The sequence below is a fragment of the Schistosoma haematobium genome, chromosome 1, assembly GCF_000699445.3.
Source record: "Schistosoma haematobium chromosome 1, whole genome shotgun sequence".
Lineage (NCBI taxonomy): Eukaryota > Metazoa > Platyhelminthes > Trematoda > Strigeidida > Schistosomatidae > Schistosoma > Schistosoma haematobium.
The window spans coordinates 84,362,815-84,389,922 of record NC_067196.1 but is presented as its reverse complement, the minus strand read 5'-3'; the positions used below and the strand labels follow the sequence as shown (position 1 = coordinate 84,389,922).

At 37.4% G+C, this 27,108-nt stretch overlaps 1 protein-coding gene across 1 annotated transcript; it reads right to left on the bottom strand.

The window, feature by feature from the left end:
* Positions 1 to 13: 13 nt before the first annotated feature.
* Positions 14 to 26,852, bottom strand: MS3_00002312 (uncharacterized protein). Its single transcript, XM_051209890.1, has 11 exons — positions 26,793 to 26,852; positions 17,404 to 18,146; positions 15,888 to 15,950; positions 14,042 to 14,148; positions 11,372 to 11,452; positions 9,119 to 9,262; positions 7,134 to 7,374; positions 4,946 to 5,202; positions 3,817 to 4,143; positions 1,325 to 1,573; positions 14 to 295 (listed from the first exon to the last, which is right to left on the bottom strand). The coding sequence occupies exons 2-11, from the start codon at positions 18,140 to 18,142 to the stop codon at positions 80 to 82; spliced, it is 2,424 nt and encodes an 807-aa protein (XP_051075362.1). The 5' UTR covers positions 18,143 to 18,146; positions 26,793 to 26,852; the 3' UTR covers positions 14 to 79.
* Between the last annotated feature and the right edge of the window lie 256 nt (positions 26,853 to 27,108).

Below are 27,108 nucleotides of genomic sequence, written 5' to 3'. Positions count from 1 at the left end.
CACAATGCATAAGTAGAATTAGAATAAGAAATTTATTTACAACAATCAAAAAGAAACGAAATCTTCAAAAGAAATCATTTTAGGATGGATTACACTCTTGAGGTGGTGTAATAGTGTTTGAAGTTTTTCTATGCAGTGATGTAGGAACTGATGCTGTTGATGAATTTTTCTGAAACTTCTGACTGATAGAGTTGGTGTTAGTGTAAATGTTATCCCGTTTTTTCTGATCACTGCATGATGAGACTTTATTCAGTTCGTTTGAGTTCATATTGTTATGTACTTCTAGAGATGGTTTCTAGAGTTATAATGAATTAAAATTAAAAACCGTAAAAACAGTGATGTTTATAATTGCAAAATTAAGAAGACGATGATGTAACGACAGAAACTTTATTGGCGTAAAATTCTTTCTTGTTGACAGTCGATGGAATATGTCGCTTTGAGACTGATCCGTCTTGATGCTTGGTCTAACAAAGGGGGGTGAACTGATCGCTTAAACAGTCCTAAATGATTAATGACTTGTGATCGTTAGATGGCATCGATAAGTTGTTACAATTTTATTAAAGACGGAACGTCTGTATATATTTATGGATAAGCGAGTTACTGTGTAACAGTTCAACCTGCAATGACCCATGAAAGAATAAAACAAGGAGCTCAGAAATATTTGTTCACTAGTATCTTCAAACCAAAGCTTCAGTCAAACAAACACAACACAGAACTTGGTGCATACGTGCATCGGTTTAGGTTGCCATATCCCCATTAGCACAACGAGATGAAATTGGGAGAATCCCAGAGTACTAGGGGTAGTAACAGTATTAATAGAAACATAAAAGATTGGGCATCCAAGATATAATTGAAGAAAACACAAATTAGTGAAATAATCAAAAAGAGTATGAGGAATTTAGGAAGACAAATAGTGGATGCGTCTGGGTTATTGTGAACGATTTTGAGTCATGTCAATCACAGTCTAACCATTAGTTACGATGGTAATGCTTACTTAAGACAAAACGATCAGGTAAGTAATATTGAGATTAGAAGTACAGTTTTAGCTGAAAATAACGAAGCTATAAAACGTAAATCGACTCAAACCATTGGGATATAAGTTGCATATTATTGTCAGCTAATTCTAATTACAGGTGTAAACCTTTTGACTGGAGACCGCATGACAATAACCATTTGTGATGATAAGATTAAAAACTTTAATTTTTTAAAACAAAAAACGGTTTTCAAAAGAAATGGCATTTTAAGGTTCAACGGTATAATGAACATTTTGAAGTTATCATATAAAACATGTTAAAAATTGTAGGCCAGTAAAAATAATATTTACCTGTTTTGAAGGTTCTTGCTTAGAAATTTGCCAAGATGGATTGAGAGGTTTAGGCGCTGCAGGAGTAAGAAAAATTTCATCTTTCTTATTTTGTGGTTGAGAAATAGTAGGACGATCAATGAATTCAGATGGTCGACGATTAGCATCTTGATGATCTTTACCAATATTAGCATGAACAGAACGGAGTACATCCTGTGGTAACTGAGATGTACTTTCTGCTAATGGTCCATGTTTCAAAAAGCTAAAATCCTGGGAATATATTAAGAGAAAGTGAGTTAACACAATATGAAAACAAATCAGCATGTTTTATATTGTTTAGATATTATCCTTTGCAAATAATTCATAGTGGTACATGCAGCATTTCTTTTACATTTTTATTTTTCAAAACATTTTTCTGTATATTTAACATTTGATTCCTCATGAGAGAACTATTGTTTGTTTAATAACTGAGATGAATGCTACTCGACATTCGATTCGGAGGTTATATGGTTCAATATTAAATCTCAGGTTGAATAACATTCACTGATGAAACTTCGCAAATCAGTACAAGAGTTTATTATTCCGCACATGATGTCACTTAATGATGAAATATACCTTCGAATTATTAAATCTCTACATATTACCTCTTCGACAGAAATAACACTTCCTGTATTAATAGCTTATTTATAGCACTACTAAGTGAGTGTAATATTGAAGACCATAATGAATGAACGATAATATCTCTTTTAATTTTGCATACGAAACTTAGGCTAGACCCACTGTACAACGGTAGTAACTATAGGCGAATGGAAATATACACTATGATGACTCGTCAATCCAAAAGCTAGAATATATAAATATATATATAATACACGAAAAATCCCCATTCATTAGAAGTGTGTATGTTCAATTATGAGACGCTTGATCATAAGTATTGGGAATTTACTTCAAACAACATAAAAAGTAAATAGCATTAACAGTCCGCCTCGTTGAAGAAGGTTGTGTCACATATACCATTTAATCTGCCGTTTATGACACTTTTGTACAATGTTGCATATTGTCTATCAAAGTGTTTAATAACACAACTGAGACACGCGTGAAATCGAGGTTCAAAATAATGATTTGTCTAAAGAATGATATGTGCAGAATGTCGAACATTTCCTTTCTACATGAAGTTTGTGCTGATGATGTCGTTCAAAAGAAAGATAAAAGCTCCACGACCAAACCATCCAGCTTAGAGAACAAAACCATCAAAAAGGACGACTCCATTGTAACAATATACACATAAATTGGTTACAAACCTCAACTAGAGAGGTACCCGTAGCGATTGACACATCTGTGTGTATAAAGATGGAAAGACTTCCTGTAGTAATAACATAAAGATTAGTCACAACATACGATAGAGTAAATGATAAATAGTGGCTGTGTCTACAGTCAGTAATGACAATCGACAGTCAAGATGGGACTAAGGGCACACAAAATGGAAGTCGTTGCGCTCAAACGAAGATCCAAAGAATGCACAAAAACTGGGAATAACTGTTACAGAGGTTGAGAGAATGTAATCACAATAATAAACACAGTAAATGCTGTTAGCCTGTGTAAATACTTCAGAATATTATATAGTAAGTGACGTACTTTTCACTAGTAGGGGCGACCAAAACAAAACGTGGCATCAGTCCATAGAGTCGCCAGCTTCTGGCCTGAGCCATGTTGGTGGCTTCAGGCCACTTGATTAGGGAGACATGCGACTATCGCAACCAATGGTTGGATATTCTGGGTAACATGGCTCAGAATCAATCACAATGGCGTATGTGTATACATTCTTTGTCTTCCCTTAAACTGTGAGATTAAAACTACCTTATACCTTTCTTTCTACGAACTAATTCTTTTTCCCTGTATCACATCGTTATATGCAGTCTTTTTTTATATATTACTACTATTAAATTGACTACTTCTATGAATTTGGTGTTTCATGTTGTTGTGCTAATGAGGTGTGGTAAGTTGGACCGATGCATATATGTGCCTGTTCTCACGTTGTAGATGACTGATGTTTAGAAATGATCGAAAATGCCACTGTTTACTGAATGATTGCAAGTAGTATAAACCAATACACGAAAATGAGATAAATTAGGAGAGGAAGACAGTGAATGCAAACAAAGTTATCGCTTGTTGATCAGACGCAGGTGGGTTGGTATATGTGATATAGTGGTAAATAGGTCACAGTAGTGCAACTGCGATAGTATTGCTGACTCCCTATCTTTCTGTATTGTGTTTCTTATATGTAGATTCTTATTGTTTTCGGTATATTATTTTGTTGATTTCATGCCGCCGTGGTGCTGTGATCTGTAACAACTTTAACCGATACACACTCGTGTTACTTCCTACATCAGTAAGCGACTGACTGACTGGTATAAAAGTAAAGCCTAATTATGAAAATCTAATTGAAAATAATTATTGTCATATTCTAAGTGAATCATATAACATAAAAGTAGTATACACATCGAATCACTTACAGGATTTAATTTTTCCGAATGAAAATCATGAAAATCCGTAATCGGTTTTGAACAATTTTCGACATATTCCTTTTTTGAAAGCGGAGTAGATGAAAATGGTGAAAGAAAATGATCCGATTTGTGGGTGGTAGGCGATTTAACTTTTGATCTAGGCAATTCCGTAAGTGGTTTACGTGTTGAACTATGATGTCTCATAGGGCCGTTGTCAAGAATGGCTGTTGATGATGAAGACGACGATGATGATGGTAAGATTGGTTTTTCAGGAATGACAAAATTACTCGACTTCGTTGATAAAATGGGATGCGAAATTCTGTTCGGAACGGCATCCTGAAACCGTTATATGACAGAGACCATAATCGAATTGAACAATGAGAAACAGAAAACGTTACATTAATTATTAAAAAAAAACGAACTTAACACACATGTATAGTTTTTAACAATGAGTAAAAATTGATAATCGCACCTGAACTAGACAGTAATCACATCCGCAAATCTTAATTACTCTACTAGGGTTTTTCTGTAAATATGTACTTATGCAACGAACAGCAGAGTACGAAATGTTCGAAAAAAGTTAGGACATGCTGATTGGATAAGTGTCTTTATTGAAATAATAAATATATAGCGCTTTTTTTTAAAATAATTAATTCGAATTAAGCAATCTTAACTGTCTCAAGGTCAAAAGACTGTCCTGACTACTTGATAACATCTCAGACAGTAAAGCTGGGTGACCTAGGTTCGAGTCCCCAGGAGGTTATCAGTTCCTTCAAGATTGCAGAAACCCCTTGCCAAATAGTACGAAATCAACATCCTGGGTTTTTCGCTAACTAGCTTCAACCACTAAATACTTGAACATAGTGCACGAGATGTTGAGTCATTCAGACCAGTGGGCACATCGCAGCTATACAGATAGAATTTAGCGAGGACTAAAGAATTAGACAAACATGACATTAGTCAGTGTTATCAATGTACTGTATACATACAAGTCAAACATCAACTGCTTCTCTTCACGCTGTGCAGTTTCTGCAACAGTGTCGTCCAAATATTCCCTGAATTAACAAAAAATGTTTCAGGTTTGAGAATAGGTTGACTAAGAAAGTATGTGCAATATACAAAAGCCAATGACACTTACATAAAGAACAGGTTTTTCTTCCGATTTCGCCAAACCTATAGGTTCTGTAACAGATACAGAGGGACGACTGCGTTTATTATCAGATGAATATTCAGGAGACTGTTGAGGACGTTTAGGCGAAGTTATAACATTAGCAATCGCTGTAACTGCAGCACCGACGCGAGAGAAGATTGATGTAGATGAGGTTTCGGAAGATTTACGAGAAGAGGGCGAAGATGATTTGTTTGTTACAAGTGTACTAACTGTAGCTAATGAGTCTAAGAATAAAACAATATTGAACATGAGCGTAATAAAAAAAAGAAATATGGAGAGATGTGTAAAAATGTAACCATCGATTGTTTATTGTTTCAGATAAATTTACTTTAAGAATTGATTTCTGCTACATTAGAGGAAATTACGTGATAATAGTAATAAATATAAGAAATAATACACTTACGAGGAAACTTTGATAGAAAAGAATGTGATTTCTTCTAAACGATTAAGCATTAAACTGAACGACTTGATCACGCAAAAGATGGAAATTGTGATATAACCTTTAGAATTCATCTAAAGACAAGTAAACAGTATTTCTAACACTCCGACAAATTAGCACCTTGACGTTGATCTACCTGAGTACACCGTTTATATTTCCAGCTAAAAACAAGATAACTTTTGGGCTATACAACGAGTGTTGAATTACGATAGATCATTTTAAATTCTTCATTTTATTTGGTGACCTACAAAAATTCAGACAACGATTGATAAAGCGATGGTGCAACTGCGAAGTCCTACCCTTAGCATAAGGACATAAATTGAATAATTTACGTTACAACCAATGACCATAAGCTGAACGAATTATACACTCTTTCTACTATTCTAGGTAGAAATTTCGGTACTTGTTATTGTAGATCCTTCAGAGTTCTCAGTCACAAATGTAACGCCTCTCCGTTACAGTTATGCTACCTTAATTATATGGGGATATATGATACGATGCAACATGACGTAGCCTGACAGTCAGGTCAACTGATTGAAGAATGAGTGACCTACAAGCTGACTTCCTTTAATCGCTTAAGAAATTTCACCATGTGTATTTTGTGCTCAGATTTTGTATATAAACAAAATATTTTGTTGCATGAGAGACCTATTCATCTAGCTAGTGGTCTTGTTTTTGTTTTCTACCCATCCAAGTGGTGGAGTCAATAACTGCAGTCTCACAAGTATTTATCATTAGGCTATATCATATCATAGAGTTTATCTATCGACAAGCGTTCTATTGATTGATTTTAACAAGTAAATTACTAAACGCCCATAACAAAGTATGAAAAGTATATGATACAATTTATAACTTTTGATCAAAAGTATCAGTCAGTCAGTAAACATGAGATTTGGTGGTAATATGCGTCAGTTGATGTTCCCACATTAGCAGAACCCAATGAGTGAAAGCAAAATATGATGCAGACTTCAGGATTTGGAGGAAGACAAAGAAAGAATACTAACGACGTTGATTTCCAATCATGTCACCAATCGTCTCCAACAGAGAAGTCTGTGCTTGTTTACCCAGGTCAACTCAACGCTCCATCGTTTCATGTACTGATAATATGTCGTAAACCGCCTACTAGTAAAATTTGCTTCAAGATACTCTCATGTTAAACAGTATTAAGAATTGTGTAATCCCCTTATGTTGGAATAACTGTGACGGTTATGTGAAAAACTGTTTGGATTGATCAGATTGTGAATCTTCATCTACTAGGTAGGTCGAGACTTGTATTATGTATGCTTAACGACTTACTGTCTCAAAACGAGCAATGTTAACTGACGAAGATGTAAGTTGGAAAAAAAGCTAGGGCTAGTCAGACCGAAACATGCCGTCAGTCCATGAAATCATCGACTTTTGTTCTAAGCCATTTTGGTAGATGCGGACTGCTTGGTTAAAGTCAGCGAAATAAATTTGACCAAGTGGTTGAAGAATTTAAGTGAGATGGCTGAGAATCGGTCACAATGGTACAGATGCATTTAACTTCCTCGAGATCTTCAGTGCAAATAATTTTCACTCAATTTTTCTACATTACATACTTAATATTTAATTTTATCAATAATATTATCATTATTTAACACTAAAATAACTAATAATCTCATAATTCATGGTTATTCATTTAAGTTTATGAAAAAAATACATTTAAAAGAAACAACTAGTTTAATTAATACTAACTTTCTTGATCTGATTGTACACAAGGAGTTATATTATTAAAATTCATTGAGCTTGATGAATTAGTCAAAGGAGTTGATTGAATAGTAGATGAACTGCTACAATGAACATCAGTTTTATTGGAAGACAAATTTTGACGAACATTATCTGCAAAAGCAACAGCCATTCTCGGATCACATAGTTTATTCACTAATTCACGATAGTGAGATACGCGTTGTTGTAGTTTTGACGATTTTTCAAACATCTAATTTATTTCAAAATCATATAAACTATTATAGATAGAAACAATGTATAAATACGAATTAGAAAATAAATTAATTGAGAAGTATATCTAATTTTGTGGAACGGTGATTCAGTAGTTAAAGTGTTCAAAGTTCACTTTCAGACTGTCGGTTCCAGATCTACTCTAGCTAATTTGATTTGGAGAATTTAGAGAATGACTCGACGCCAAATCTATATTCGATAAACAAGTAATAAGGAGGTAAACCTTTTAAATGTTGGAACAGAATGATGTTTAGGCGATAGACATTAATACGATTGTATGGATTTAATTTCTCTAAACCAAACATTGACAGTTATTTCGGTAGTTCTGTTCGCTGAGTTGAATGTTTTGGTCGGAGTTTTCATCGCTATTCTAAAAATCATCAGCACAAACTTCAGTTCGTGCTGATGGTGTCCACCTGAGCTACAAATCTTCTCCATTATCTCATTGACAGTTATCTATAGTTTTTCAAAAGCTTGACTTATAGCAAATTATATGATGTAATACCGTTGGCATACACAGTACATTAATACTTCTATACTATCTCATGGATACATAGCTCATTTATCAAGCAGAGGATAGGGTTTACAACTGATTGATCACTGGGTAATGACCATTGTCATTTTTGTCTAGATCTTTAGAGCTGATCAAGCTCTATCGGTTAAGCTGCAGTCCCACAGGGAGCATCAGTTCTCTTATGATCACAAATATACCATGCTGGTGAGTGCCGACTAACACGAAACATGCCCAATAATTTCAACCACAAAGCAAAGAACAGCGCATTCGACTTCAATCCATACTTTCAGTGTGTAAATGCATCTTACTGGTCCAGGTTAGCACAGTAGTTTAGTTCAATTCTCATACTGACTTCTTCAGATAACCACAAACGACAAAAAAGTGGTACGATGTCGTCACTTAGGCCTAGATTGAACACATAAAAAACATGATAGATGAAATTCAATAGTGACTGGAAGACATGACAATGGTTATTACTCGACGTTAGAATGAAATGATAAATTATTCATATCGGAGATAACAGTTAGACCATACAACTCAAAGGTAAAATGTATCATAGAGACGCAGATGATGCGGATTGGGATCAGTGAGATAGTAAGCCTCCGTAAGATTACAGATACGCCTCACTGACAGATGCCAATCATTAGGTTTAAGATCAATCGCCTTTTCAGTAGACTGCTTCCAACCATTTAACGTTATTTAAAGTCTTGTTAGAATGAAACTACATTGACTATATTTAGTGTTACCGAAGATTAATTATAATTTGTTAAAAACTCCATGACCTTATTTAATCGATGACGTAGCGTAACAAAAACAGTTGGCCTTTGACACTGATTAATGAGTAGTGACAAATATCATATTTCCCTAGTAATTTGGTGTTAACGGAATTTTGTCTATCAAATTGCAATGTAGAGACTAGTGTGAATGATCTGAAGTCGTATGCATTATGTTGAAATGTCCAGAGGTCGGAATTTGTTGGTGGGAAACTCTTTACATAGGTTTCATACCAGTTGACACTCGTCATCAGAAGAGTGCACCAACATAGGGATTGATGCTTACTGTGGGTGTGAACGCCGGCAAATCAGCTCCAAAGTCTGAGACTATAACACTGACAAAATTAACGAGTATTTGATCACTTTTCGTAGTTATATATGCCTAGAGAGATTACATTATAGTCTTTCAATAAAGTAATGAGCATTAACAAACTTACCTCATTCAGCTCATCATTTTTAGCTTTTAACTGATTAGTCAATTCAACATGTGAGTTCCTAAGTGAGAGTAGCTCTTGTTTTGTTTGATGCCACTGATCTTCAAGCTCGTTTCTTTCTAAAATAATTTTGTTTAGTGACTTTTTCTACAAGAAAAAAATAAAGAACAAACCAAACGAAAACTGACACTACAAGAACTAGGTTGTGAGAAAAATATGTTAAATAGGTAAGTTTACAAGGTCTGGATGCAAAACTAGTAAGTCGTTAACAAAATGCAGGATCATAAGTATGGTGGCATACACTGTCTTCCTCTCCTAATTTATCTCATTTTCGTGTATTGGTTTATACTACTTGCAATCATTCAGTAAACAGTGGCATTTTCGATCATTTCTAAACATCAGTCATCTACAACGTGAGAACAGGCACATATATGCATCGGTCCAACTTACCACACCTCATTAGCACAACAACATGAAACACCAAATTCATAGAAGTAGTCAATTTAATAGTAGTAATATATAAAAAAAGACTGCATATAACGATGTGATACAGGGAAAAAGAATTAGTTCGTAGAAAGAAAGGTATAAGGTAGTTTTAATCTCACAGTTTAAGGGAAGACAAAGAATGTATACACATACGCCATTGTGATTGATTCTGAGCCATGTTACCCAGAATATCCAACCATTGGTTGCGATAGTCGCATGTCTCCCTAATCAAGTGGCCTGAAGCCACCAACATGGCTCAGGCCAGAAGCTGGCGACTCTATGGACTGATGCCACGTTTTGTTTTGGTCGCCCCTACTAGTGAAAAGTACGTCACTTACTATATAATATTCTGAAGTATTTACACAGGCTAACAGCATTTACTGTGTTTATTATTGTGATTACATTCTCTCAACCTCTGTAACAGTTATTCCCAGTTTTTGTGCATTCTTTGGATCTTCGTTTGAGCGCAACGACTTCCATTTTGTGTGCCCTTAGTCCCATCTTGACTGTCGATTGTCATTACTGACTGTAGACACAGCCACTATTTATCATTTACTCTATCGTATGTTGTGACTAATCTTTATGTTATTACTACAGGAAGTCTTTCCATCTTTATACACACAGATGTGTCAATCGCTACGGGTACCTCTCTAGTTGAGGTTTGTAACCAATTTATGTGTATATTGTTACAATGGAGTCGTCCTTTTTGATGGTTTTGTTCTCTAAGCTGGATGGTTTGGTCGTGGAGCTTTTATCTTTCTTTTGAACGACATCATCAGCACAAACTTCATGTAGAAAGGAAATGTTCGACATTCTGCACATATCATTCTTTAGACAAATCATTATTTTGAACCTCGATTTCACGCGTGTCTCAGTTGTGTTATTAAACACTTTGATAGACAATATGCAACATTGTACAAAAGTGTCACAGACGAAGCTGACTTATTCCAAATCCGTATACTATAAAACTAGTGTTTGATAAATATTTAATAGAAATGACCAAACCAATCGTTGTTCTTGTTTTATATTTCACTACTATCTCCACATCCTAAGATTCTTCAAAAACAGGGTCAACTATTATTCTATTGAGCTTGCCAGATCTATCGAACCATCCAAGTCGCCCGATTGAGATACGCGCAAAACCGGAGTTCGCAAAACAACGATTTGCGCGTATCTCAATCTGGTGACTTGGACTCTTCGATAGATCTAAGTTTTCCACTTGTGACGTGTCTGGGGCGTTTAAACGCGTCCTTCAAGTATGAATTAAAAAGGCTTCGATAGTGCGAAGGACTGCTGATAGCTGTGTCTAAATTTGCTAACAGTTTATGAACAACCGAAACCCGAACCATGAGCAAAACAATAAGGAAACTGTTGCGTTTAAACAAATGTACAAAACTATGGATAACCGCTACAGTGATTAAGGTACAGTAATTATAATGAAAAGTACAGTAAACTCATAAGTATATGTGAACATTTCAGAATATTACACTACAACTTGCGTTACAACATAAGTTTAAAAATTGCTGGGAATACAACTGCTTACTGAGTGTAAATAAGTAGTATAAAACAATATACAAAAGTGGTAAGGAAGAGAGTAAGAACAGTGTAAGACAAACTTAACACAGCTCTTTGTGTTAAGATTAATATTCTGTCGAAAGCATTGTTCATGTGTATAACATAATGATTACTTAGTAGCTGATATTAATGATGATTACAAGTGATTTATGACTTTATGTCATGTATAAAAAAACCATATCCAGCACAGATTACCTGTTCAATAGGATTTGGCAATGCAGAAGACGTTATTTCATTGCAATTTCCATAGAATAAGTCCCAAATCCATGGACATTTCTAAAACATATATAGTAAAGTATAAACACATCATTTGGGTATTAAAGAAATTGATCGATTACAGAAATTCAACTCAATGTTTAAAGCTATAAACGAAATATATGTAACAACTGATATTAGTTGTTGTGACTTTATGAGCCGCTTGTTGTCAAGTAATCTATTCGCCAGTCAAAATACAACTTATTCGCTCTTGTACTTTACTAAACCAATGACGTTCGACCGGTCTGATCAGCCTAGCGTCCTATTGGTCCGTTGTTCGCCTAGCCCGTCCAGCTCAGTCAAGAATGCCGATAACAGCCTCTACTATGCGAATCATTTATTTCACACATACTGAGTTTATATACCAAACAAACAGACCGCAACACAGTATAAAATAGGAAATAACACTCGTAAAAAATATGGTCAAAAGTGGCTGTGAACGTGGGAGGCAGTAGTCAATAAACTGAACATGGCTTAAGAACAGTAAAACGTACAATAATAATATAAATGAAGCTTATGACAAGAGGAATATAGATATACAAAATCTAGTTACTGAATATTCATACCATAAGAATACAAAAATAATATTAGTCCATTAATAGGTCTCAGACGTTACTCGTAATGTAGTATTCACTAGGATATAACACTAGTCATATTTTTAGATTGCAGATAGCAAGGAAATTAAGTAAACACATTTTGCTCTACTTTCGACTCGTCAGTTGATTGTACTCGCATCAAAATGTTAACATTCACGCTGAAACTAGAAATGACGTCAGTGATTATGTATGGACTAGGTATTTTCGACATAGACATTAACATAGAGCCTAGTACTATTGTGCATTGGCTTAAGTGGCCATACCGCATTAGCACGATGAGACGAAAATAACACGAAATCGAAATATTGTTGTAGCAATGATAAAAAGAAAGATTAAACTTGAGAACATGATTTAAAATGTTAGAGTAGAAACGTTTGAAGTGATATCTGAATTTAAGATTTATAGAAAGATAAATAGTTAGTGTATCTGCGCCAATGTCTTTGAGAATGAAGTATTGATATTTGAAACCATAGGTACTACGTTCATGTCTCAGTGCAAACATCAACACAGGAATGCAGGTAAATCTACCGAGCAAGTCTCAAATAGGACAGAACACATGATCCGGATTCCATGTAGTAAAATAAACAAACTAAGAAAGTTATGCCGAAAAAAAACAATGAAATAAAAATAGACAAATAAGATGAGGATGGAGCGTGGAAAACGGGTAGTAGTACTAACAACAATAAATGATTCAGAAGAAACTGAAAGCTGAATACTTCTGCATTGTTTAGGTCGAATTCAACTAATTTATCTAGTCTTCCATACTCTAATTTTAGTCATCCCAAGGATCAAGTTCAGAAAATGCATTTAACACTACAGGATATAATGACTACAGAGATTCAGTGTTGCTTCTACTCGGTCGAGTTTAAATACTTTAAAATATTTATATATATTATCCGGATGCATAGCACAAGTCACAACCACCCTAAACAGAGCAAATGGGTAACTTCGTTGATTAGTTTAATATTTCCGTTTAGAACTGTGCTTTTAAACTCGATGGTGTTGAGTATACGAATAAATTACAAATGAACAACAATTTGCAGTTTAGTATTTTGATTCAAATCAATGGTGTTGTCCTGTTTTTATTCAGGTTTAGTTACGAAAAAAATATGTTAATCTGTGGAGACCCGTAATTTAATCGTCATTTAGATCGAACGATGTTGTCGAAAGGGCTCTCCGCTTTAGTGGCCCGAGGATCTGATATGACAATTAGATCGTATAAATGTTTGTTATCGCCTATCCTTGTATATAATCGTCGACTTAAATCGCGTTAGTCAATAACGGAATTAAATAAGTCGAATTGTAGTGAACAAGAAAACGGGTGGGGACAATCGAATGTATTTAACACAATTACAGACTATCTCAATAGTCTGAATACCATATAGTAAATTGTCAATTTGCAAAAATATTCATGCATCAAGCCAAACTGGACTGTTTTTGTTGCAAACACCAATCCATTGTCTCCCATTCCATTGTTCATGCGTTTTCTTACAAATTCCATTGTGTTCTCGCTCTTCCTTTCTTCATCTTCCCCATTTTCTGCTGCCAGACATCACGTTCTTTTAACGCACGTTATATACTACTCATATCAATATAAGTAGCTCACACCACAGAATAACGAGAATGGACTTGTGAATATATATATTTTGTATATAAAGAAAATGGAATAGAGAGAAGAGAAACGACGCAGAGTGGAGGTGGCTGGTATTCCAACACCCATTTAACCAAGCGTTAATCAATATTTATGAGTTACACAAAAGTAAGTTACAGAGATGTGATGAGTAATGGGATAAGATGTGTACACACATATATGCCCTCATAAAAACAGTCAAGGTCGATAAGCGAACAAATAACAAGGTCAGAATGTAACTCAAGTAGAATGAATAGAACGGGCTGTCCGAAAGCTAGAATAAAGCATATGGGCTTAACATAATAACCGACACTACAAATCTAAGGTAAATGTGATTTGAAAAACCTTAGTAAAAAACGCTACTATGATCAGATAATAACATACATTTTCAAGTTTATTTAGAAATGACCGTAACTGATTTAAAGACATATTTGGACCGACTGCAGTATTTTCTTTTGAGCAGAATTGTTGTACTAATTCATCTAGATCACCTAAACATTTTATTAAATGAAGAAAGAAAGCTTGAATAAGGTCATACATTATTTTTTATACAATAATAAACTTACCCAAACAATAGAAAACTGTGGTAAGGAATCTTTTTTATCATATAATGGATATGACAATTGTTTGATGCGTTTTAAATCATATTATTTTCAAGTCAATGTATATATGTCAGTGTTAAATTTGTAGTGAACAAATGTCAAGCATTAGAAAATTCCAAATCCTGATCAAATGCTTGTACGTGTTGGTCAGATGTCCTTCATGTTTAACAAAGACAATAAATAAATAATTTAAAAAAACACACGGGAAAAACATTGGATATGTAGTGGCTGTGCTTCGTCAACCAATCACCCTCGTAACCGTTACCATATAATCCTCAACGTCGTTTGAAATCAGAAGGCAAAGAGAAACAGCGACTACAGTTTTATTAGTAGATCATTCAGATCACAAAGCATTGAGGCGAGCGAGTGAGTGAGTGAGTCAGCGAACCGAGAGTGTGTATAGTGTTAAATGTACATGTATATATAGGGGAATGAATGGATCATCGAATCAATTAAGCAGCTAATAATAAAGCTAGTAGAATGAATATATGCGTAGGTGGTAAACAATGTTCGAGCATACATATTTCATACAAGCATAACAATAATAAAGGTACAATAAGTTGTTATAGTAGGGATGACTTTGTCCGCTAAATAAGTTAACAAAAGGGCTTAACTGGATTAAATGAGAATAAACTCAATTGCACGTAAGTCGCTATAGATATATCTAATGTTCATTTACAAACATTGTGATCAAATAACATCACATACATGCTACAACTAATTTTATTTAATGTGTTTATAGGGATTGATATCATATAAGCTAACATTCATACCAAGAATCTCCCACAGCTAAACCAATGGTGCACATGGGCTCCAGTATCCTGAGGGAGCAAATGACGTATGAACCAATTGTTGGTTACCGGCTTCCATGGGAGTGCATCTCTTTACGATGCTTCACTGCCTTGTGGATCAGACCTTCAGGTCGAAGGCTCGGGGTGTGGCCCCCTAAGAAAACCACCTGCTTCGGTTTGGGCACCCGGGCAGTATCACAGCCCTTACACATATCGAATGAGATTTGTGTGGCGCATATGTATTTGTTGCCTCCTTGTACCAATATCTATGTGTTAAAATTAATAAATAAAATAATAACAGCTAATTGTTTCTTCTGACTTCGGCATCTCTAAAACACAGTTTATTTCATCAAATGGATTTATTCACTTACAGTGTTGCTCGTAATGATTATTAATTAAAGAAATCAATATGTAGAATAAATGTCATAGAAATAATAGAAAACATCAAATAGAACCAAAATCACATTCAATCAATGTTTGATTTCCCATTAATAAATTATATTCAAAGAGTTAACATCTATAACAGGGTTTTTTTTTCTCTTTTTTTCACTGTATTTACTTAAAACAGATTAGGCTAATACGATGAATAGTTCCCGAGAACCATTTATGATAGAGTTTTAATCAATTATATGAACTATTGCGTAATTTCATAATTTTTTTAAAGAAATATATGCATAGGAAATGTAAACAGGTCGGCGTCTGAAAAGAAATTTAATTAATTCATTCGAATTCAATCATCTAGATATTTTAGACCTATGAACCTTTTTAAGACAGATGCTATTTATCATTAATGAACAAAATAAGTCAAATTCATTGTTCAATTAGATTCTCACGTACCTTTAACTTTTGAATAAGCCATTTCTTTAGCTTCTATTAATTGTTGCAATTCTTCGATTGCCACTAAAAAGAACATATACATACATACATACTAAGGATGATAATACTCTCAACAAGTTAGTGAGTATCAACTTCGTTCCTAATATGTATGTGGATTGGCCCAAGTTGCTGTAACACATTAACACGAATAGATGAATATTGAGGAAATCAAAATAATATAGAAGCATCAATAATGAGAAAGACTAAACATTGAGAATATGTTACGGAAGAACAGTACAAAATTATGAATAAAGGAAAACTAGAATTCAAAATCTTGAGTACAATGAAGAGTAAATGTATTTGTACCATTGTGACTGATTCTCAGCCATCTCACTTAAATTCTTCAACCACTTGGTCAAATTTATTTCGCTGACTTTAACCAAGCAGTCCGCATCTACCAAAATGGCTTAGAACAAAAGTCGATGATTTTGTGGACTGACGGCATGTTTCGGTCTGACTGGCCCTAGCTTTTTTCCAACTTACATCTTCGTCAGTTAACATTGCTCGTCTTGAGACAGTAAGTCGTTAAGTATACATAATACAAGTCTCGACCTACCTAGTAGATGAAGATTCACAATCTCACCAACTGATAAGCCAACTTTACCCGATACTCTATGTATGACCTCAGAATCGCTAACTCGGTTGTTGTACAATATCTAAGCAATGCTTCGAAAACACATGTGATCAAAATCTTTCAGACCACACATATCTGTTGCTTTCACAGACCATATTTCATAGCCACTAACCATCAGCCTTAAGACCGACACAATAAACATGGTAACTATACACGTGTAGTCTTATTTTATCAATACTAGTAAGCCACCGTGAATGTTAATGGTAGAGCATTTAGAGCCTTCCCTATATTTCTGATCAAAACTGTGCTGAGGCATGTGACTACCGTTATATCCAAAATGAATTTCAATCATATGATTAAAGGAAGACATTTCATCCTTTGAACAGGCTTGCACTGTTGTGAAGTGGTTAAAGAGAGTCAGCAAGAGACCCTGAACCAAGGTTCCACGTTAGCTGACACTCGTTAGTAAGCAGTATCTGTAAACTTTGGAAAACTGGTGGGCCAAATGGGGTTTGAACGAGAAACTTCATTGGTAAATTTCGAACAGCTCTGAGGAGTGGAGATATACTAAATTAGTTGTCAGTCAATTATTAATCAAGGTAAGCTTGGAAGGTGTTTTCCGACAATTATTAATTTAACCCCATGTGAAAAACACTAACATTACATAGTTGGTTTGGCAATAATAACCTCTATATTTCATTTAAGCTGAATGAAGACCGCAGAACATGATAAATATACTACCACTATTTGTTCACCTTTTTAGGCATGAAGATAGATCTAGAAAACGTGATTACGTTCCAGGCAAGTAAATAGTCAGATCAACTAGTGACAGCCAACAGAATACGTTGGAAATGAGGAAAACATTGCAAAGATAAGGGTATGATTACAGAAAGCATCGTCTACCTTCTTTTTTGTGCAACTCTGTCATCAACTTTGACCGTTCACATTCCCAATCAGCAGTGATGGAGTTTAAACGAGATTCAAAACTGGAACGGACATGTTCAATTTCTTTGGCGGAATTGCTCATTTCTCTTTCAAGCATTTCAAAGACAGCAGTTTGGTCGAGGAGAACAGTAGAACTTGACTGTTTTGTAGGTATTTGAGACGACATTACTAATAGTTCATTATATTTTATGCTCAGCTCATTATATTGGTCTATAAATTCACTTAGGCATTTGTCTAGAGAAAATGTACTCAGTTCCCGTATACGAGCAAACAATCCGCTTTGTAAACCTCTAGCCAATGTACTTAACAGGTGATAGAAATCTTGCTCTGTTTCTATCGAGCTCAGGCACGAGTTTTCGGACAATGCTACTTTGGGAAGTTCTGAAAGTTTGTTAACAACTGAAGATACGGTCCGTAATTGTTCACTGTATGATGAAAAAGCACTAGAGGTATCGGATAAAAGGCTTTTGATACTTTTGAGATCAGAAAAAATAGTCCCACATGAAGTTATTTCATTCTTTTCCTCGTAACAATACATTTTATATGGGAATGAATTAATTTCATCAATGTCCTTTAAATCATCCACGTTTTGAAAATCACAAGCTCTTAGAACACGGCCAAGACTAACGATATCTTTTTTCAGATCACTTATATCAGAAACCGTTGAACCAAGCACTACACATGGATCCTCTTCCATAAATCTTTAAGGAATAAGAGGGATTAGAAGGAACAAACTAAATGACATGCATATTTATCACGAACTTAAAAAAACTGATAAAATAGGAGAAAAGGGAAATAAAAAGATAAATATTTGCGAATAGTATTGGGGAAACAAAGTGGTCGAGTAAATAGTAGAAGTTAATTATCAGTGGAACACTGATGAAAAGACTTGATTGTGGACAAGGTTGTCTGGGGTGCTGTTAGAGGTATAAGAGTGGCTGACGCTCAGTTGCCCACACCGTGAAAGGGGACATGAAAATGAAACTGGGCTAGTGGTGGTCTTAGTGACATGAGATCGTGACAACAGATCCAAAGGCTATTTTTGGGGATCAATATCCAATCTGTAGCTTTCGTCATCAGACAGCAGTATATCACTATGGTTACTGGTTTTTCAGGAAAAATACTTTAATACCATCATACCCCTGTACAGTCAGAAGAACGACTGCGTACCCGGACTTATAAATGCTACTATTATTCTTGGCGTTTTCTAACCGATTTCTGGCATAATATAACCAAGACGAACGATCATTATAGCTCGACTGATCCATGACAATAGGTAGACACGACCACCACAACACGGTACCAGCTGCAGTCGTGAAAATACTAAACAAATCCATATTCGTCAGAAATATCGGTGTGGCTGCAACCTGACTGAAATATATGTAACCAGGTAGGTGAGATGGAAAAGGAGTGGTGCTAACTGAATCTATTTAGAGTAAAATTTCACAACTGATAAGCGACTCAAGCACTAGGTTGTTACTAATTGCTATTTGACGTGTTTACAAGATTTAACAGAATAAAGCTGATTATATTAAAATTGTGTCATATACATTACCTATAAGGGATGATGAATTACTATTAGCAGTTGCGTTATAGTATGGTTATGTAGTTATATTACGTTTGGATGTGACGACAGTAGTCAGTCAGTAACAACGTAGAACTTCGTACGTACGAATACCAGTTCGAGTTGCCACACCACATTAGCACAGAGATGCAGTTGTCGATTCAAATCCCGTAGTGGTAGAGGCGGTAAGACTATAAGCAGTAATCGGAAAGATTAAGGTTTGAAGATGTTATTTAAAGAGGATAATACAGTGAAGTAAATTTGGAAAGAGGAAAAAAGGGACATGAAGAATTCAGAAGATTAGAATTTGGGAAAACACAGAGTGGATGCACCTGCGCCATTGCAAACGATTTTGAGCCATGTCATTCAGGGTCTCTAACCATCGGTTACTATCGTCTCGCGGACCCCAACAAAGTAGTCTACACCCAACAACATGGCTCAGTCCACTTGTCAGTGACTTCATGGATTTATGCCATGTTTTGGTCTGGCCGCCTCTAGCTTTCTTCCAACCTACTCCTATACCACTCAACATAGCACGTCGAGGTAGTCGATGGTTGGGCATACGTAACACGTGTCCCAGTCAGCTCAACTGATGAAGTTTCACTACTTCATCAATTGATTTGCCATCCTTACCTAGTACCCGTTTCCTAACAACTGCATTACTTACTCAATGGTCCCAGGATATACGAGCAATATTTCGAAGACACCTATGATCAAATACTAGTAACCTACGAATATACTCTGCTCTCACCGGCCATGTTTCACTGCCATAAAGTAGGACGGGACGAACTGCTGTGCAGTAAACACGTCCTTTGGTTGATAGACGGATATCTCACCTACTCCATAAATGACGCAAGTTGGCAAAAGCTAGTCGAGCCTTCTGTATCCGTGCTGAGATTTCGTCACACACAAGACAACAAGGGCTGGTGAGACTTCCAAGATAAGTGAAGCGGTCGACACACTCAACTACTTCACTCCCTATCACTAGTTCGGGTGTCGACGTAACCCAATCCTGAAGCAACATTATACATTTCGAAGGGGAGAATCGCATCCCGAATGTGCTTCTATTGTTGCTTACAGTGGTCAGAAGACTGCATTTTGTCAGTGTCTTCGCCAAATAGAACTATGTCATCAGCATATTCCAAGTCAACAAGTGAAACTCCTGGTAGAAGTTCGACCCCTGGAAATTTAGATGAGGAGTGTTATTTACAGAAGTACGTCAATGACAAAGTTGAACAAGAATGGGGAGAGTGGACCCGAACACTACCAGTCGAGTCAGAGCTTATGGCGAACTGTCATCTACCTTTGCAACCTCAAGTGGTGTCCGTCAAGGATGTCCACTTTCCCCATTTTTGTTCAACTTCATCATAGACCTATTGATGGAAATAACATTCTCATCTACTGAATTCTCGGGTATTGATATCCATCCAGGAGGTCCACTTATCGACTTAGAATACGCAGATGATATAGTCCTGTTTGGTGAAGATGCTGATAAAATGCAGTCTTTTGGTAGCACTGAGCAACAATGCCAGAATGTTTGGAATGCGCTTCTCTCCCTCGAAATGCAAGTTGTTGCTTCAGGACTGGTCTGCGTCAACACCTGAACTAAGGATAGGGAGTGAAGTAGTCGAACGCGTTGACAACTTCACTTATCTTGGAAGTCTGATCAGCTCTAATGGGTTGGTGTCTGACGAAATCTCAGCACGGATTCGAAAAGCTCGTTTGGCTTTTGCCAACTTACATCACCTATGGTGAAGGCGAGATATCCGTCTATCAATAAAAGGACAAGTATACTGCGCAGCAGTCCGTTCTGTTTTAATTTACGGCAGCGAAACATGGTCATTAAGAGTAGAAGACACTCGTAAGCTATTAGTATTTGACCACAGATGCCTCAGGAATATTGCTGGCGTCTGCTGGGATCACCGGGTAAGTAATAGTGAGGTTAGACGCAGGGTATTAGGGAATGATGGTAAATCTGTTGATGAGGTTGTGAATCTTCATCGACTGAGATGGTTGGGCCACGTGTTACGTATGCCTGAACACCGACTACCACGACGTGCAATGTTGACCGGTGTTGGAGATGGTTGGAAGAAAGTTAGGGGCGGCCAAACCAAAACGTGGCATCAGTGCTTGAAGTCACTAACGTCTAGTCATAGTCATGTTGGGAGATGTAGACTACTTGGTTGGTGTCCACGTGACCATCGTAACCAATGGTTGGAGACTCTTGGTGACGGCTCGGAATCGATCACAATGGCGTCGGTGTATACACTCTCTATCTTCCCTTAAACTAAGAGATTAAAACTGCTTCATATCTTTCTTTCTACGAACAAATTCTTTCTTCCTGTACTATATCCTTATTGCAATCTTTCTTTTATATATTACCACCTCTGAATTAACTACTTTTATGAATCCGATGTCCATCTTGTTGTGTTAATGAGGTGTGGCAACTTGGACCGATGCATATATGTGCCTGGTCCTACGTTGTAGCTGACTGACTTATATGCTGGCGCAATCAGTGATTGAGACCAGTCAGATAGGATTACGTACAGTCCCCAAATTCTACCTATGACCTCGGTTAATCTCACTGCTAATATTGGACCACCATCCTTAAAAATCTCAGTAGCAAACCTGTCAGAGCCTGCTGCTCTCCCTCGCTTCAGATTTCCTATGGCTTTTTCAACTTCGTAAAGAGTCGGAGGACCTACACTAACTTGCCATTCAGGTTGACTGGAGATCGTGGGAAACCGAAGTGTGGCTGAAGGCCAGTTGAACTGATCCCTAAAGTGTTCTGCCCATCGATCCAATCTCCTGGATTGAGAATGTATAATATGTCCATCTTTCTCTGAGATTGTTTCTCTAACAGTCGGTTTTCTTAACAAGTCTGAACAATTGTCTGCTATTACCTATTGCCTCTGCCTTTCCCATCTCTTTTGCTTTCGCTACCCACCACTGTTCACGATCATTGCGTAGACTTCTTGTCAGCTTGCGCTTAAGCTGACTCATTATGTTCAGAGCCAGGTGGAATGAGTTTCCGAGCATCTATCAGTGTGATAGATGCTGCTGAGATCCAGTGTTTCTCCCTAACCTTCTGGTTTACGTTACTAGCAGATATCAGTGCTGTTTCCACAGCTTTTCGGATATCATTCCATGCTGCCTCGGGGTGGGCATCACGTACATGGCTGCCTAACTTTTTCTAGTTGTTCCCAAAATATACTTTTAGCTTGACTATCATTAAGTAGGACCCTAAGAGGTCTCCTTGCAGCATCTTTCCTACATCCAGTAAGACGCAGACAGATACGTGCTCGTACTAGAGCACGATTTGAGTCTAAGCATGTGCTCCGGAATGAGCGACAGCCTTCTATCGAGCCCCTCCATAGGTGGCTGATAGCGATGTGATCTATTTGGGTCCAACGTTGGGATGAATTAGGGGGTCGCCAAGTTAAAATATGTTTTTGCTCATGCTTAATGTTAATATTTGCAAGAAAGAGGCGGTTATCTGAGCATAGCTGCAACAGACGGTCGCCATTATCTGTTCTTTGAGCCACGACACCATAAGATCCACCCAAGTGTCTTTCCCTATCGCTTAGTTTACCTATTTGAGCATTAAAGTCACCGGCCACTATTACTACATCCGAACGCCTAGCTTTTAGGAGAAGGTCCGAAAGCTTTCAGTAAAACTCATCTTTTACATCATCTGCGCTGCAGTCAGTGGGAGAATAGGCAAAGACGACGAAGAGGCAACGACGAGTGTCCCTATCTTTCCGAGTCCTTATTGTTCCGTTCAATCGGACAGCACACAGACGACTGTCTACTGGGATCCACTCTAAGAGAGCTATTTCTGCCCTAGGACTCAATGCTATACGTACGCCGGTGAGGCCACGGGAAGCAGGATCTGGGCTTCCAGATACACAAAGTGTGAATCGAGTCGGTTCTTTATTTTGGCATGGTGAGGTCAAATGAATGACACTACTCGGATTCTGTATGCGCGTTTCGGAGACGCAGCACACATCGATGGTGCGGGATTCTAAAGTCCTAGCTAAGGAAGCCTGTTGTCCTATTTGGCACAGTGTTCGGACATTATAAGCTCCAACATGAAGTTTAGAGCGTGGTTTCAGGAGACCAGGAATAACGTTCCGCGTACTCGAATCGTTTGCGCTAGCGGTGCGAGGTGATAAAGGGATGTGAGAAGGGTTAGTCGGGGAGATAAGAGAGGTATTAGGAGGTGTAGGAAGGATTTCAATGTGACCAACTTGGCTTCGTGTGCTGTTCCGGGTATGAGGGCTGATGTCACTTCCCGGCTGCCCACACCGTGGAAGGGTATTTTTTGAGGAACCTGGAAAGGAAGTTGGATTAATGTTGGCCTTAACGACCTGAGAGCGTGACCGCAGAGCCCAAGGGACAACTGTTTAAAGTCGGTCGCGCACGGCCTTTTCGTGGGAGGTTTTCAATGTGTTAGCTCTGTTCTTCAAAGGGCCGTACCACCGGAGAGAGGAATCCGTGAGGTATGACATTTTAGGGTCGACCTTTCCTAACCCCTTCCTTCCTTGTGAGAAGGCAGCATTGCTGCAGATAATGGTTGTCCGAGAGAAACACCTTACTGCTATCACGCCCCTCTACAGTCAGCAGTACGACTTCTCCCTCAGACCCTGAGTCGCTGCTTTTAGTCTTACCGTTCTCCAATCGACCTGCCTGGCATGGTAGGACCTTAAGGAACAGTTGTTCCAGCCAGTATAGCTCGGTTGCTTCATCACGATAGGCAAGCGCGACCACCACGTCAAGGCAGCAACAACGGTCGGGATGCACTACAAATGCCCTGGTACAGCCCGACTGTAGCTGCAACCTTGACACGGTGGTCGCGCTTGCCTATCGTGATGAAGTAACCGAGCTATACTGGCTGGAACAACTGTTCCTCAAGGTCCTACCATGTCGGACAGGTCGGTTGAAGAGCGGTAAGACTAAAAGCAGCGACTCAGGGTCTGAGGGAGAAGTCGTACTGCTGACTGTAGAGGGGTGTGATAGCAGTAAGGTGTTTCCCTCGGACAACCATTATCTGCAGCAATGCTGCCTTCCCACGAGGAGGGGTGGGGTTAGAAAAGGTCGACCCTAAAAATGCACACCTCGCCTTATCCCCCAGGTATCCGTCTCCGGCGGTAAGGTCTCAACAAGTACGGAACTAACACAAAAATTACCCATAATAAGGTCGTGTGTGACCGACCTCAAGCAGTTGTCCCTTGGGCACTGCGGTCACGCTCTCAGGTCACTATGACCACCTCTAATCCAATTTCCTTTTCAGGTACCTCCAGAAGAACCCTTCCACCGTGTGGGCAACCGGGAAGTGATAATCGCCCTCATACCTCTAACAGCACTCAAGACCACTTGTAGTGCATACATATTCCGGACGAATAAGCACTCTCCTCGAGAATTATATAGATATTGAAAAAACACTCCAGTTGTAATTTTAGATGGTCTAGATTCGGACATTATGATGGAACGGTAAAGTGGTGGCTTTGCGATTAAAGGGTTCGACTCTCAGCCACTAAGTCTCATGTTTAGGCATACCCCTATTTACTATGCTTTGTGCAAGCGAATAGTATCATTAGACAGGTGTGGGTTATATTGAGTGATACCTAGCTAATAAACAAACTAGTCACGTTTAAGTTCACAACTAAAGCAAAGCGTTTCACATAAGTTTGGTAAAGTAATCCCATAATGATATAAACAAACATGAAGAGGAAATTAAAAGGCAAAAACCAAAAATAGACGCGAGAAGCCGAAAAGAATAATGCTGGATTAAACAGCTATGATAACAAAATTAGTGAACTTGAGCCACTCATAACCTTAGGTGATGTAGTTTCCCATAGTGACGTCCTGCTGTCTAGTCAAAGAGATCCGTCACACTTTTTTTATTTTGGTCACAGAACGTTATTTGGAAAAATAAATAATTCCGTAACGTTTCAAACGGGCAGTAATACTACATGTCTTTCCATAACAATTTAAAGCGAAGTCCAATTAATGGATGAACATTAGACTTAACAACTAGAAAATGCGGCGAGACTCTAATTTAGCGACGAGCCAATCAGAAGCATTTGAGCAATTTCAAGGTCACGGAGCCAAGTTCAACACGCGATGCTAACATACGGTCGGTTCACAGCGGATTTTAAGGAGGTGATTAATGAGAGGTTAAAACAGATGGGACGGCGGAACTCTAATTTAGGGACGAGCCAATGAGAAGCGTTTGAGCAATTTCATTTATTAGCCAATCAGAAGACAGTATAAAGTAAAAATATATTACAAGAAAGTAATGAATTACAGTGGATATTCTTCTTTTACATGACTTAAAAACTTGTTGAGGTTTGATAAATGCTCAGAAGTTCTGAATTCATAATGCATATTGTATAGAAACTCGTCCATAGGGTTAGGGTTAGGTGAAGGTTAGTGTTAGGTTAAGGTTAGGGTTCAGGGTTAGGGTTAGATTAGGGCTTAGGGTTAGGGTCTAGGTTAAGGTTAGGGTTTAGGATTAGGTTAAGGTTAGGGTTAGATTAGGGTTTAGGGTTAGGGTGCTAACATGCGATCGGTTTACATCGGATTTTAGAGAAGAGGTGTTTTTTGACAAGCCTCAACTCCATCCTGACCCTAACCATAACCCCAAACCCTCACCCTAACCTCTAAAATCCGTTGTGAACTGAACGGATGTTAGCACCCTAAGCCTAGGCTACAGCCCTAACCACTAACCCTATGAACGAGTTCCTATACCATATGCATTATGAATTCAGAGCCTCTGAACCTTTATCAAACCTTAACAAGTTTTTAAATCATGTAAAAGAAGAATATCCACTATAATTCATTACTTACAACATATTCTCACTTTATACTAACTGTCTTCTGACTGGCTAATAATTGTCAAGGTCATTTAAGATTCGTTCAAAGGTCGTCGCTAAACTAGAGTCTCGCCGAAAATGCTTGATAATCATGGGTGAAAATCTACTTTGCAATGAACTAATTACTTATAGAATAAGTAGTGTAAGTGCCAGCAGATGCACTTAAAGGTTGTTCAGAAGTGAGGCAACCATTGTACCATAGTTTGACCTGTGAGACTGTGATTTACATACATTTGAGCGACGATAAATAGACCTTGAGAATGAGACAACAGTAACGCTCTCCTTGAGCACCTACTACTTGAAGACGCACACCATTAGAAAGAGAAGGGTGATTCTAAAAATAACCTAACATGCTACGTATTACAACTAGAAGAGAACTTTCTCTAAGGATAAGATACTCAATACGAACAGCTTAAAAAAATGAACAAAATTAAAGCATGCATATGCAAATTGAGGACTTTTCAGTTATACATTTACCAACATCAGCCTACAGTTTTTGGAAGAGACCTCATTATAGGCCAAATCACACATTATAAGAATGAAGTTCAGAACTACTAAAACAGATGTTAGAGAACGCATTTGAAATATACACTGGAAATACATCAATAACGTTGTCTGGTGAATATAAACATTTTTACTGAGATTGCGGGAAATGATGCTAAACAGCCGCTCGAACACTGGTAATTGAGGAGAGAGAAAAGACATTTACAGTAAGCTCGACTAACTGAGGTCTAACGATCATTAATGGAAAGTCTAATTACAGGTTCCGAACGTTGAAGGCGTATTGTTTTACTTTCCCATGCAGCAGAAACTTATAAAGTGAATAAATGAAACCAAACACAACAGACATATGATTTCCAGACAAGGATCATTTCTACTTAAAATCAACGAACACCAACCCTCACATTTAAGCACAACGTGCATCCAAATTCGTAAGGCGCGCTTAAGCGTCAAAATTTGAAAACAATTAGTCAAATTACATATGCATTAAAGCATATAAAGCCCTAGGAAGTTGAATTTGATAGCTCAGAGTTTGTGCAGAACATAGGAAATCACGAAGGCGTTATTTGATGAGTAATATTTACCATATACCCGCTAACCTTAACATATCACTAATAAAAACGACAGGAAAAGCTCATCGACTCCAATATCAGCCTGCTTTTAACGAGTATACTGATTCAAATCAGTCTGTTTGCAAACAGATAAAAAGTACCTTGGATG